The 14,027-nt window shown below is 45.8% G+C and overlaps 1 protein-coding gene across 1 annotated transcript in view; it reads left to right on the forward strand.

The window, feature by feature from the left end:
* Window positions 1-13,109, forward strand: part of CFAP95 (cilia and flagella associated protein 95) — a 244,276-nt gene extending 231,167 nt beyond the window's left edge. Inside the window, exon 6 of the mRNA XM_069625791.1 lies at window positions 12,753-13,109. Within this exon, the coding sequence (XP_069481892.1) occupies window positions 12,753-12,935 (183 nt within the window). The 3' untranslated portion in view covers window positions 12,936-13,109. The remainder of the gene's footprint in view (window positions 1-12,752) is intronic.
* Window positions 13,110-14,027: the final 918 nt, after the last annotated feature.

Raw genomic sequence — 14,027 nt, forward strand, 5'->3', positions numbered from 1 at the left:
ACAGCTGATCTTTAGAGTTTACCCTGCTACCAACATGGGCTGCTTATGATCAACATAGTTTTGGTACGGGGTGTATATCTTAAATGCATCCCCTGCGCTGCAGAGACTTGGCTGTCACCTCTGAAATGGGTAACTGTGGCCTCTTACTCTGCTATGGGAAAGGAGAGCAGAGGAGTAAAGGTGGAAGGAACGGCGAGTAAAGGTGTAGGAAAGAGAAAGGAGATTGGGGGAGGACAATGAGTCAAAAGTAGATATAAAAAGGGTAGATGTTGAGTGGAGGATAAGGCAAGAGAGACAAGAGCGGAAATAGGAGGAAGAAAGGAGATTGGAAATGGGGGAGTGAGCGATAAGAGCAGAGATGGCAAAAGGGGAACAGAGTGGGTGGAGGGAGGGTCAAGATCAGAGGGGAGAGAAAAGGAAAGAAGAGTGGTTGCTGAGGAGGAAGACCATAGACCATGGTTGAACAACGAGGTGGCAAGGAGGAGGGAGAGGAGGTTAAGACCAGAAAGGAAGAAGGGGGATGTGATAAGAAGGGACAGTAGAAGCCAAAGAAAGGTGGCCGAATGGGCTGGTCAGGTGCAAGTGCTTGCGGAGAGACCACTAAACTAGTGGAGGAGCAAAACCAAGGAAAAGTCCAAACAGCCTTCAAAGGGGTTAAGGCTGAAATCCCCTTGGTCCAACGCGTGCTTCAAGAGTCTGATGCCTGACCCACAAACAGTCAACCTAAGAAATCAGGAGTGGTAATAATAGTGGTTTATGTGGAACACTGTGGGACACAATGTCACCAGAAATCACAGTAAAATAGTGCAGTATTGGAAAGCGAAATGAATAGTGAGAAAGTGGGGTGTTGATAAATATTTCTGAATGAGAGAACGTCCAGAAGTAGTGGGATACTCCTATTTCCCCATGCCTCCTCTCTCCTCTGCCTCGTCCATTGTGTTCCCATCCTCTATGTCCTCCTTCCCTTGTAGCCTTCTTCGTGCTTCTCCCATGTACTCCGATCTGTTTTCCTTCCCATTGCATCTCTTCCCACTATGTCCTAAATGTGGAAGAGCTATGCAAAACCAGACCTATTGGCTTTGTCGATGTATCTTTTTCTCTTTTAGTCACCACATCTATTTCACTTGCACACTTTACATCCCCTTCTGTTTCTACTTTCTGTGTTTGTCTTGCATTCCCCTGATCGTGATTGGCTGAATTCGCGAAATAATAGTGGCTTGGATAAGCAAATGAGTAAACAGGACAAAGAATCAGGGTGGTCGCTTGATGGTGTCCTGTAAGGTTAGCGGGTGATGCTCGCAGGAAAAGGAAGAGACTTGTTCGGTGCTCGGCAACAGACGGAGCTTCATTGCCCTAAGACTTGAGCAAACAGAAAGAGTTGGAGAGGAGAGCATTGCCAAAGGGAATGCCCCAGTCTATCATGGCGGCAACTACTGCATGACCCTGTGCAGGCAGGACAGTTGCGGGACGTGGGAGATGAGGTCATTCGAGAAATTGGAAGGAAAGAGGCGAAACACGAATAGGTCCATAGCTCAGCGTTTTGATGAAAATACTCAAGTGTTTGTGTCCCAGTAGCTCCAGCTGCGTGATGATTGTAGCCAGATTGGTTTTATTTTGTATTTTTGTTGGGAAGCGAGCCATGCATCTGACTTGACACGTGTATACATAACTCGGATGTATTAACTAAACAGTACCTCACATGTAGTTGGCCGGAGCTGTGCACATTTGTGTATTGTTGCTTAATAGCATTGAACGTCACTAAATAAAGCAGCTACTCAATGCACGGCAATGGATTCGCTATTTTGGATTTTCATTAATTATAGGGCATCAGAGTATCCACATTTAATCCCATTAAAAGGGCAAGAGTTACTGCACTCTTCTGTGGGTGGAAAGGTGGCGAGTAAAGAGATGATCACGAGAAATAAAATCAGACCTCCACCCTTGTTTACAACACAAATAGGGCAGCCATTGGTAAAAGGGTGAGACCTTTTGGACATATTTGGTGTAGCGATGCTATAACAACATGTACACGGGTGGTCTGGGGCTCATATGATTGCTATGCTGTGCTATATACAGCGGCTTAGAAAGAAAATCTACAGAAGCGGATGAAAAAGGAGTGTTCAACCCAAACTGTGAACATTAATTTTAAAGAGTAACTAGGAGTGAAGCCACAAGAGTTGCTGGCAACGTTGGTACCCATCACTTGATCTTCCAGCTCTCAATCGAAACCTACAGGGAGAGCTGGTTGGAAATGTAGTACCCCAATATCCCAAAGGCATTGCATGGGAGAACACCAAAAACGAGGACTGGTAGAGGTGCTAAGGGTTGATATAGATCCCACTGGATGTTCTTCCACTGACATTTTTGCTAGTGATATGCCGTCGGATATACGTAGAAATGGAGAGAGGACATAAAGGCCAAGCATACAGATGGGGGATACATGTCCCACGACATAGTAATCCTTCTGCCAGACTCGGGGCATCTCAAAGGTCCACAGTCCTTCTTGACACGAAGACATGGATGGCCCCATAGTGGGGAAACCAGAGATATGACGAATGGCCCAGAGGGAGGTCCTAGACCTTAGGGAATGCTGCAATTTATAATGCAATGATAAGGACAGCATGCTGTACCATCAAGCTTCCACCAATGCCATGGGCCAAAACTCCAACCCCAAAGTCCAAGATTGCAACCATGCAGCAGATGCAGACCAGTACAGATTACCACTGATGCTGAGGGCTGCCATGCGTATTGCGGCAGAAAACCGTGCGCTCCTTTGTCGCGTGTCACTTAGGATCACCATGGCCAGTCAGAGCTCTGAGGTTAAATGCCCCCCACAAACCTCGACTCCTGGCCCTAGCTTAGCTAAGAGTAAGTTCTAGCACTCTGCTATGCAACCGGGGAGCTATAAGCCACTGATTTAGAACCCAGAAGACGTCTCCCCTTGTCTTAAATTCAGTGGTGATCTGTGCTCTTGCTACAATGATTATAATTGGATTCTGGGGGCTCAAAGTATATTTCCCTTCCTAACTCAATTACACATTTCTATCAATTTACAACCCTTAGGCTGATGCTCAATTACTGAGCTGACTAAACTACTGAATGTAAAGATGCTGAAGGTTTATTTTCAGATTTTACTGCAATTCTACGTGGGGGTGGGTTAGGGTAGATAATGATATAAGGGGAGGCTGCAGGGCGTCTCCCCCCACATATAATTGTGTGAAGAGAAAAAACAAATTCTGCATGTTTGCATTTGGTATGTTTCTTTCTCAGTGATCACACAGATCCTTACTCACTAGTTCGGCAACACGTATACAATAGTTCCTTGTTGCTCCTAATGCCCATAAGAGAAATTGGGAGCCCAAAAGGAGCAGAGGAACAGTAAAAGAGTCTGGAAAAGATCAGAGAAGAAATAGGAAATAGGCTAGGAAGAGGAAATAGGCTAGGAAGAGGACGGAGCAGAAAGTCTTCATGGAGCGAGGCATAATGCATCACATAACATTTCATTCTACCAACGTTTCAGGGTCAGGAATGACCATTGTGGTTTAAAATGAAGCATTTATTAACATATAAAAAAAAACGTTGTTACATTCTCACTACAATAACACAATGTTCCAACATATTACTTGTCTTAAACACAATTACAGTGGTTCCCCTGTTCTCACATAGAATTCAAACACATTTGTTTGGAAAATAAGTCTCTTCTCTGTAGTCAAATCAATCGACATCAGTTCGCAATCATCGGCCGTAAGCACATACAATGTCCTCTCCAACCCCACATGGGGTTTAAATCACATTTCATTTTGACAAAGACACAAAGCCCTGTCCAATCTTATTCTTTCTGCTAAGAAAAAACAAAGTCAAAATATACTGCTCAATTTAAGCCACAGAGAAACAATACTAATGAAGTCGTTCAAAACCTACTCCTTGGTTTCCAAACTAATACAAAAGCTTAGCTCAATAAAATATTTATTGTATTTTAATACATATCATCTCAATATACAATGCAAACCACAAATTCGATGCATCAATTATACAACAAAAATACCAGAATTGGAGCACATTATTCAGTCAAGCAAACCCATAGCAGGTTGGCTTCTCCTTATGCTGAGCATCTTCAGTCTTTAGCTTATAAATCCCAATCTTGGTCTCCACAGGAAGAGGTTCAGTTTCCAGTCACTCACACAGTCCTGGGAGTTTAAAGTTTCCCCTCACACTTTCTTTCTTGTCTCCTTGGCCATTGAACTGTGGTCCTCGTCTTCCTGTCCTCACCTATGGGAAAGACCTGGTTGCTCCTAGGTCTTTGTATCCATGTGCGCTCTCATACTAGACCTGCAGGAGTGTAGAGGATGGGGCAAAACAGTATCTGGCAAAGCCCCAACGTGTTGGCAAAGAGGCTAGCAACCTGAGCTGGCTTAAAAGTTTGACCTCCCCTTTCTACCCACCTCCATGTCTTAGCGTCCTGGCTTTGTCTCGCTTGACGACAGATGGCAACAGTCTCAAGCCTAGGGGAACCTTTTCTGCCCTCATTGTCCTCTCCCTTGCACTCTGTCTTTACTCCAGTACTTCCTTGATGCTTTGCCACAGGCTTCCACTGCCAACCCACCCAGTCTCACCTTTGTTAGTTGTTGTGTTCATCTTCCCTCAACTCTAAGTGAATCACTCTCTGCTTCTCTGCTCTTCCCACCTCCAGTCTCTTTTGCCACTTTAATGTTCTCTCATTTACTAGTATCCCTGGTCACTTCCAACTTGATCTCCTTTTCTTCTCAGGGTTCTCTCACCCGCCTCCTTAATACTTCCCCCAGTCTCATGTTCCCTGTTTTTTCCAACTACTCTTTTTGTCTACTTTCCTCCTTGCTATCTTCACCAACTTCCTCTCTCTGTATCTTTCCACCCCTCTTCTGGTGTCTCTTTCCTTTCGCCTTTATATCTCTACCAACTGCCTTTCCCTCTCTGTCTCCCCAACCTCCTCCTGGTGTGTCCTTCCCTCCTCCTTGATATCTCCACCAACCTTATCTCTTTCTCCTCTTCCTGGATATCTCATTTAGCCTCCTCCATCTCTCTCTCTTCCCTCTCCTCCTTCGGTTTCTGCCCCTTGCCCTAGGGTTGCCACTCTCCTCCTCCTTGGTGTTTATTATTCTCCCTCCTAATTGCTCCTTCAGCATCCAGTCTCCACCTGTCTCTGGTATTTCTTCTTCCTCTCATACCAATCTCCACCATAGTGATACTTTGCTCAACAACTTTCCTCTCTCTTCTTCCCATCTCCACTTTGATCTTCTCCCCAGCTCTCCGTTTCACTCCTTCAGCCTCTTCTCCAGCACCTTTTCCCACCTCCACTTTAGTGTCTTTTTCCACCTTTTCTCCAATTTCTTTCTCCATGTCCTCTGTAATGTCTTTCTCTACCTCTTCTCCTCTTGTCCTCCTTCATCCAACTCTCTTCCGATAACTCACTCCATTTCCACACAACTGCTCCCACACACCATACCACTCTCTAAATGTGTTCAGCTTTTATTGGACCCTAGCAATGCCCTTGGGGTAGTCCTATGTGGGAGTGTTTGCTTCTGTAGTTTGTAATGAATGTGGTGTACGGATTGGTACACCAGGAACCAGGAAACTTATTCACCTGTGTACGATCGCTAAAAGCATGTGGCAAACCGGATCATGCCTTCTTTAGGGTCATCTGCCATCTTTGATGCCATATGTGTGTTTGTCCCGCTGATGACCAGGTCACCTCGGTACACTCTTCTCCTGCCTGACTTTGGCCAGGGTGCCTCTGCTCTAAGTGCCTCCTTTGGCTGCAAGTGCTACTGGTGTCAGTAAAGTGTTCTAATAGTTTCCGCCATTTCGGTTGCCACGCAGGGGGACCATAACCCACAGGGCACTAGAACAGCAGCTTACACTTGCAGTATATTGGGTTTCCCTTAAAGGGCCAGTGTTGGGTAGGAATTGATGCAGTCACGCTGTGTGATACTACACAACACTTATCTGCTTGGTATTAGGTAACCCACCTTTTGGTATAGGTGTGTATTACACAAGTTGGTAGTGTTACTGAGCAGCCAGGCCTATCTCAAGACGGGTAAATGTGAGCTGTAGAGTTGTACATATGAAATCCAGAAATACAAGTAGCCAAGAAACACTCAAGGTTTCTGTCATAAATATTTATTTATTTAATTAACATCCGTTTTTAAGTAGGCATTCTTTAAAAAGGGCAATATAAGTAACAATCAAATATAGTTTCAAATACTTTTCCAGAATCAGTACAAAGCTAGTAGATACTCTTTAGAGATGCTTCTTACGCAGTTCCTACACCCTGATGTTAACTAGGACAGTAATGGCATTTATATATCACTAGTACACTTTGTAGATTCTGAGGTTTCTAGAAAGCAAAGGTTAAAGGAAGGAAACAAGGTTAAACAGGTTCTCAGAGCATGTGAGCACTTTAAATCTTCCAATTAAGTCTAGATAAAAACCTTTCCCAGCAATAATAGTTAAAAACCATGTTATCACCTCTGAGGGACAGTAAGTATCAAAGTCAAATGGACTAGAAGAGTCTGCAGGGAGCCAGGACAGCGAAAAAGTCAATTGCAGCACAGTTTGTTTGAAGAAAAATCACTGTAGGGTCACAGGCTGTTACACTTGTGAAGGGTAGAGCTGAAAGCAGCTCTAGCAAAGTAGCTACTGAAAGTCTCAACTGAGAAGAGCAAAGCAACAGACACTGAGGTAAGTACCCCAAGTCAAAACAGTACCTTTGCTTAGAAGAAGAGTGGTCCAGCTGGCTTCTGTCTGGTGGCAGCGATGCAGATCCTGAGTTCCTGATCCTCAGTCATGGGGACAAGAAGGAGGACGTCTGGAGGACTCCTGCGCCTGCAATTTGGAGGTCAGCGGCAGCTAAATGCTCTTTTCAGATCAGCAGCACTTTGCGGTTTCAGCGCTTGGTAAACAGCACCACTTTGGATCTTGGAGACCGCTTGGGCTTCCTTCACTCCTTGATTCCTGTACTCTCGTGAGGGGACTCGAGCTCTGGTTGTCTTGCTTCTGGAGGGTCCTTAGGAGTCTAGTTTCTGGCCGATTTGCAGATGTTGCATTCAACTACGGATTTCTCGACCCCTGGCACTCGGTTCCTGCAGCAGCAAAGAAGTACAGCCAGTCGGGGAAGATGGTCAAGTGAAATTCATCTCAGGGTTAGTTGGTACCACTAACCCAAGGGAAGAAGTCGTCCCTTCCAGAGCTTCTCTTGTCGATTAGAAAAAGTAGTTTTAGCACAGCAGCAGGGCTTCACCAGACAATTCAAAGGTCCTGGAGGATGCATCAAGCTTTGTTCACGGTTTCTTCATCGGGTTGTTCTTCCCAGTGGTCGACTCTGTCTTCAGTCCCAAAAACCTCACCTTTTAAGCAGGTTTCTCACATTCATGCACAGCCTAGCTGTCACTCAAACAGCAGGGCGGCTGTCCTTAGAGGACAGCCAGCCAATCAGGACTGGGTGCATTCAGGCATTCCTCAAGACAAAGGACAGGGGAGTTTTGGTAACCTTCCTCACTTCATTCCCTTCCAGACACACTGGAGCCAGAGATGGGTTTCAGTACTGAAGGCCGCCAAAGGCAAAATGAACAAAGGGCTCAAACCTGGTTTTGCGCACAGAGTAAAACACAAGAAAGACTTCACAAACAGAAAATGACAAAAAAACAAGTCCAGGGCCATTTTGACAAAATGTTCACCCATGGGTGCTATACTGCAGCTGAGGATTCAGCCTGCAGTAGAAAAGCACAGTGGTAGGAACATTAAACCACTGCAACCAGCCATTTAAAGTAGTCAGGGTAACATCAAAAATGTTACTTGAGTAGGTAGGATAAGGGGCTACTAAATAACCCCCCAGCAATCCACATAAGGTGGTGTGTGCTGGACCTACAAAGAGAAAAGGTAAGTAAAGTCAGTTTCACTTTGCTAATCTGAGGAACAGTAGTTCACAAAAGAAAAGGTATTTAAACCTTAGGAGAAATCTAAAGGATTTCTCATTTGACACTGCACTGAAGGTGCTGTGTGTCACCATACAAAAAGTAGATGCCTTTGGAGTTTGTCAGACTCCAAAAACAAAGGAAACACATTATCCAAATCGGGTCAAAACACATGAGAGAGTGGGGAAAAGGGCTCATTCACTCCGGGATTAAAATGAAAAAGTCCTAAAGTCCAGCAAAAGAGCTGGGGGTCTCTAAGGTAGGAGGAATTAAGCACTACAATGAAAATTCTCCCTAACAGGCTTTGCCACAGAGGGTTCAGTAGGCCGGTTTTAAAGGCGTCAATGTTGTGGCGTAGGATAGCATGGTGTAGTCGCAGCAAGCGTTGATCGGGCAGCGTATCCTTTGGGCCTGTGGTGCTCAACACCACGCCCTTGGCCTTCGCATGGTTTTTTTAAAAAATGTACTTACAAAGGCTCCATGGATCCGCCCTGTCCTTTGTTAGCTGCTGATGGCAGCTTCACATACTAATCAGTGTTAATTCAAACAGACCCACAAGGCGCCTGGTTGCAGGACTAACACAAGAGACAGGATACCCCAACAACCTTTGATATGCATCTGTGTCAACCTGAAGCCAGCTCCCGTTTCTCAGTATCAAGGGCAGTCAACTGTCATGTCTGCGACAGCTGTTTACAGTAGTCATCTCCACAGGGGGACCCCATTCAGAGGGTAGGAGTATGTGATTTGATGGAGACAGAAAATCTGTTCTGGCCACAGCTTCAAGTGAGACCTACCCATTTAATCAGGAACCACAAAAAGCTCACTTAACCAGAGAGACCCTTTGTTCCACAACAGACAGGAAGATGGGTGGGACTTAGTATTACATGTTTTCACCCCTTTACATTTCTGTTGCAAAGCACTCTGGTTATGACCTCAGGCATACAGGAGATTGTTGGTGGGGACCCAGTATTGGTTCATTAAGGTAGGCTCCAATCACGGTGGCCCATTTGGCTTTAAAGGAGGGCTGAGCCCCTCTTTTGGGCAGATCATCTGAAGACTTTGCAAGCAGTAGCAAGAATAACTCAGCATTGGACCTTGACTGAAGGTACTGTCTGCCTTACATCTTCCGCCAGTGAAGGAAGACCAGGACATCTAAGAGGGAAGCAAGATCTCTACTCTTAACATCTCCCAGGGAACAGAGGGAGATATGGAATCCAGAGGGCCCTCCAGCAGCTCCAGAACCAATACCCAAACAGCACACAGCATGCCCTTCTAGGCTCTGCAGCAAGCTTCCTATGTGGGAAATGCCAGAGAGTCTCTGAACCAAACTAAGAACAAGGCAGCTGCCTGCAACACTCTCCTCAGATTTGGGATGCCCACCTTCAAGGACGACACGAGCCCAGCAAAGAAGCTAGGAGGAGTGCATCGACAAGCATCTACCGACGTACGCCTTAAAGGACATGTTCGAGACAGTCAAGCTCCTCGAACTACAACTGACTGCACTGCTGACTGTTGTTATGCCGTAGTCGCTCACGCCGCCCGAGATGCCTCGACCAGTGCTTCAGACCCGCTGACCAGCACTGATACAAAGATTCCAGAACCTGAGCCACTGTGTAGGCCAGCCTGCAGCCATCCGCCAAGCCTCGCTTGCCAAACTGCCTGCTACCTGATACCAACAGCTGTTTCCTGTCTTGAACTCTGTCGCAGAAGCTGCAAAGCGCCCTGAAACCGACTCTACACTGTCGAGCACCAAGAACTTCTCCAAGCACAAGGTACATTGTGGTTCTATCCCCCTGGCCCTTCTCCGGAGGCGCCTAGTGACATTTTACACCCTATTGCTCCTTTTGTGTTGAAACCAAGTATCCTTGAACTATTGAGATGAATTACTTTACCAACTACCCTCCTGTCAGTATCCAGAGTGCATCCCTTTTCCTTCTTGAAATGGTCTGTCCTCTGCATTTCTTTACATGGTGGGTTGTATTTTGTAGTGTGCTAGAACTATCTGTTGTGATAATAATAAAGTAGATATTTTTATACAATCTTGACTCGATAGTCCCTTTTATCATTGGGTAATAATTGTATTTTCATTGCATTGCAACTAATCAACAATCCACGACCTTGCGGAGATAAGCCTGCCGTTCCATCCACGTTACCAAAATTGGACAAGGAGGTCTTATAATTTACTTGTATTCCAATCTGTCTTGATCCCTTCTGGTGTACTAGAGGTGTGGGGCTGATTGATGGTTTTGAAACCGATATTCATCCCTGGACCCCTGGTGCCCCGGAAGTTGATTTGTCACAGCATGAGAAAAAAAAATCATCAGAAAGGAAAATTGTAACGCTGCGAATCTAACGTTGGTGGCAAGTGAGGCGTTTACACATGAGGTACTGTGGCATCTTTTGCTGGCCTTTCGTTTTATGGTGTGCCCCAGGTGGCGGTTGCTTTTTATGGGACATCATCACGTATTCCATGTCGGGTGTGCGAGGGCGGTTCATAGAGGAAGATGAACTGTCTGGGACAATGTGATTCGATTTTCGCCTGTCGGAAATGTTATTCCATGTTAACATTGAATGTCATGTCAGGACTGTTCAACTGTATTTGGGTTATGGTTGTTTTCAAAATAGTGTTAGTGAGTGACATGGCTTTTTGGTTGTGTATTGCTGTGCTTTTAGAGAAGTTGCATTGTTTTTTGGTTGTGAGACATGCCTTGAATTCGTGTTTGAACCCTGGCTGTTTCGGTAGTTGTTGCCTGTGTTGGGTTTGAGTTTAGTACCTAATGTCAGCTCGTTGGCAAGTGAGTGATCTAGCGAATTACGTGGCCACTATTTAGCAGTGTGGTATTTGTATTTTTGGTGTTTAGCCTATTTTTACCTCCACAGGACCACCAATTATACGGACTTTGTAGCTCAGAACACAGACTTGATAAGAGTGGGGATCTCTCATTTCCTGTGTTCTGATAGGCTCATTTACTGATTTATGAGTGGTGAGGTTCTTTGTTGTGAGTCTTGTTTTGCAAACCCAGCCGGTGGCCTCGCAAACCACTGGTAAGGTTTGTGGTGGCTTACCTCGTATGTGTGTGTGAGCAGTGCAGTGTCCCCACATGGGGTATGACCTGACTGTGTGTGCGGTGCAGTGTCTGCTGGCTTTTGCCTGACGTAACCACGGGCTGCCACGGGTGTTGGACGCCTGATACTTTTGGGGTTGTGTGTGACTCGTGCCAGTATTGTGTTGGTGATAAGGGTGAAGGACACTCCAGTGGTTTGGAGTATTAGTAGACGTCTATCCTGTTTTTTTCCCCTTCTGTTGCTCTTGGTACTCTGGGGTTGGACAACCGGTACTCTTGTGGGGGTGGTCCTCTCCTCTCCATTCGTGTGTTGGTGTTGGGTACCCAATCCTATTTTTCTGGCTTGTTTGGTCGTTGCTTGTGATCTTGGCACTGTGGTTTGTTGAGGGGTGTGCTGACCTTTCTGTGCACTGTGGCTGTTGGAGGCTTGACGAGTGATGGTTGAAGATAGGGTTATGATGGACTTCGTGGTGCTGTTTGATGTTGGGGCTGGTTCCCCTGGCTTGAGTGTCCCGCTTTTGGGCCCACAATCGTGGACTGTGAGTTGTTTTTGGCCTGGTTGTCCTATTCATTTGGAGGACGGTGAGGGGATAAGATTCTGTGTGAGCGTTGCTCTTGGTTCAGAGGCAGAATGGCGTGAGAGGTTGCTGCGATTGCTGGGAGTTTTCCTTTTGTGGCTGAGTCGGAATGGAGTGTTGGCTGGAGACTTGAGGCTTCTGGTCACTTTGCTAGAGGGTCCGCCCTGTGTGCTTCTGTTCCGTACCTTTTACCTTTGTTCGGGTCAAGGAGGGAGATGTGCTGTCTTGAATCTCCCCTGTCCTGGTGATGAGTGCGTACAAGCTTTTGGAATGCCTGTGGATGTTCATGAGTGGAATGTTTTTTATGTGTGAGTGCCCTGAGTGTTCCGTGATTGTCAGTTGGAGAGCTGAATGCTTGTGAGAGAGGGTGGATGTCTCCTATGTCTTCGGTGTAACTTACCTAAAAACTTTCCTGAATCTTGTAACCGTGCTATCTGAGCTTCAGTAAAGAAGGCACTCTTTCCCCCCCAGCATGCTGTCTCAGAGTCTTCATTAAAGACACATCTTCTCACTACCCCACCCAGGTTTTCCAGCAGACAGAAAGAATGACTACGTGATAGCAATCCCTCAATAGTAAGGAGGGCCCAGGGAGTCCAATGGGCTATTGTATTTCTGTTCCATGCTCTGAGGTGCTAATCATATTAGGCGCAATAGACATACCTGAGCCAATTCCTGTTATTTGCCAAGACATATGTAGATGGCATCACAGGTCCTTCATTCCGGAACCACCAGTACAGCAAAGCGTACCTTTTTCTGTTTAGGTATAGCTGTTGGGGCCTTTTGACCTCTGACAGTGCAATATATATTTTCAAAGGAATACATAGCACATTCCAGCAGGCAGCTTTGACTTGGGACTGGCATGACTTACATTTGACATCACGTGGGGTTAATCCTTACTCTTGAATGGAGTACCAACCGGCTGTAGTCTTTATTTTACCTCTCAGAAAAGGGACACAATGGAAGGTCGGCGACTGCATGAGAACGCCGAGGGAGGGTTTTTAAGGCCTGCCCCCTCTCCCTATGCTGGTCCCGTTTGCGAATAAAAAAGCTGCGTGTTATATGTGTGGTGTTTTACTTGGTTTGAGGTGAACGGTTGGAATTAGGGGGTAATTATCAGCGAGATTAACAAAGTGTGTGTCTTTTTTTTTAATTTCCCACAGCATGTGCAGGATGCGTCCCCGCTCCCGGCTGTCTATAAGAAATGCCACTCCCAGTTCGCGGACACGGCGGATCACAGGAGGTTTGGCATCAACACGTGGCAGGATGAGAGCGGGGTGTACGCCAACAAGGAGTTAAAGCAATCCCTCATCAAACGCACTGACCCCATAACACCATGGATTTAACGGGAGGAGTGGGGGCCGAGTCACGCGCCATCCACCGGCCCCACATCCTGTAGAAGCACGGTTATGGTTCAACTATTAACCCTAATCTCCCCGCGGCGCAAATGCAAGCGAAAGACATTCGTAATTCTATGTGGCAGTATGACTAATTTTTAATAAAAAAAAGTTTGAACTACTTGATTAGTATGGTTTCTTTTTTTAGGGTATTGCTGAAGGGTACAACAAGCCACGAGGACCAAACTAGCTCGGGACATAGCCTAGGCGATTAGAGTGAGAAGTGGATGCGCTGTATATCATTGAGTCTAAAATGATCAGGTCACGTGTTACACAAGTAAAGGGGACATTTTGTGTACAGTTGGTGGGGATAACAAGAGATTGGGGTGAAATAGAACAGTCAAACGCCACTGAAAGTGGGGGGCTGCAGACGATAGCAGGGGGCGTATAATGGCCTCTTAATAAATGGCCAGGTTTAGGTGGTTAGCCCTGGGCTGGAACGTGTGTACCAAAAAGCAAAGCCTTCGTTGAACGGCCCAAATCTGTGCCTTCTTCAACAACAAAACATGAAATGGCGTTCCAAGCTGCCCTTTTTAAAATCTGTATAAGGAATGTCTCTGCTATCTTGTTTTACATGCAAGTTAACTGTTTCCTTTCCAAGCCACGTGGCGCACCAGACAGCGCGAAACGCAGGTGACTGTCATTGTCCCTTGTTTGTGTTCCTTGGAGTCTTAAGTGGTGAAGCAGCAGGAGGTTTCACAGAAAGCGCAAGGCCCCCTGGGTCAGATGTACGTCGTCTATGTAGACTTGCTTCTTTTAGCACAGAGTCTCGCATTTATGACGTTTATAATAAATACCCTCTGTAGAAACATTCACGAAAGACATGTTACTGTATATTTGTGCAAAATGAGTGCAAAATAAACTAGGATATTTATTAGCATCGATATTCTGCATGCAAACTACGCCTGTGTGAGAGGAAAGGGAGATTAACTCATGTTGTTATTCCACCCGATAAAGCCAGATACTATTGATAGATCTGAAGCGAGCTGTGGAGCTATGCATTGCATGCATTCTTGTGCAATCCACACACACATCTGAAGA

This window comes from Ambystoma mexicanum, chromosome 6p, assembly GCF_040938575.1.
Source record: "Ambystoma mexicanum isolate Mex_15411 chromosome 6p, UKY_AmexF1_1, whole genome shotgun sequence".
Lineage (NCBI taxonomy): Eukaryota > Metazoa > Chordata > Amphibia > Caudata > Ambystomatidae > Ambystoma > Ambystoma mexicanum.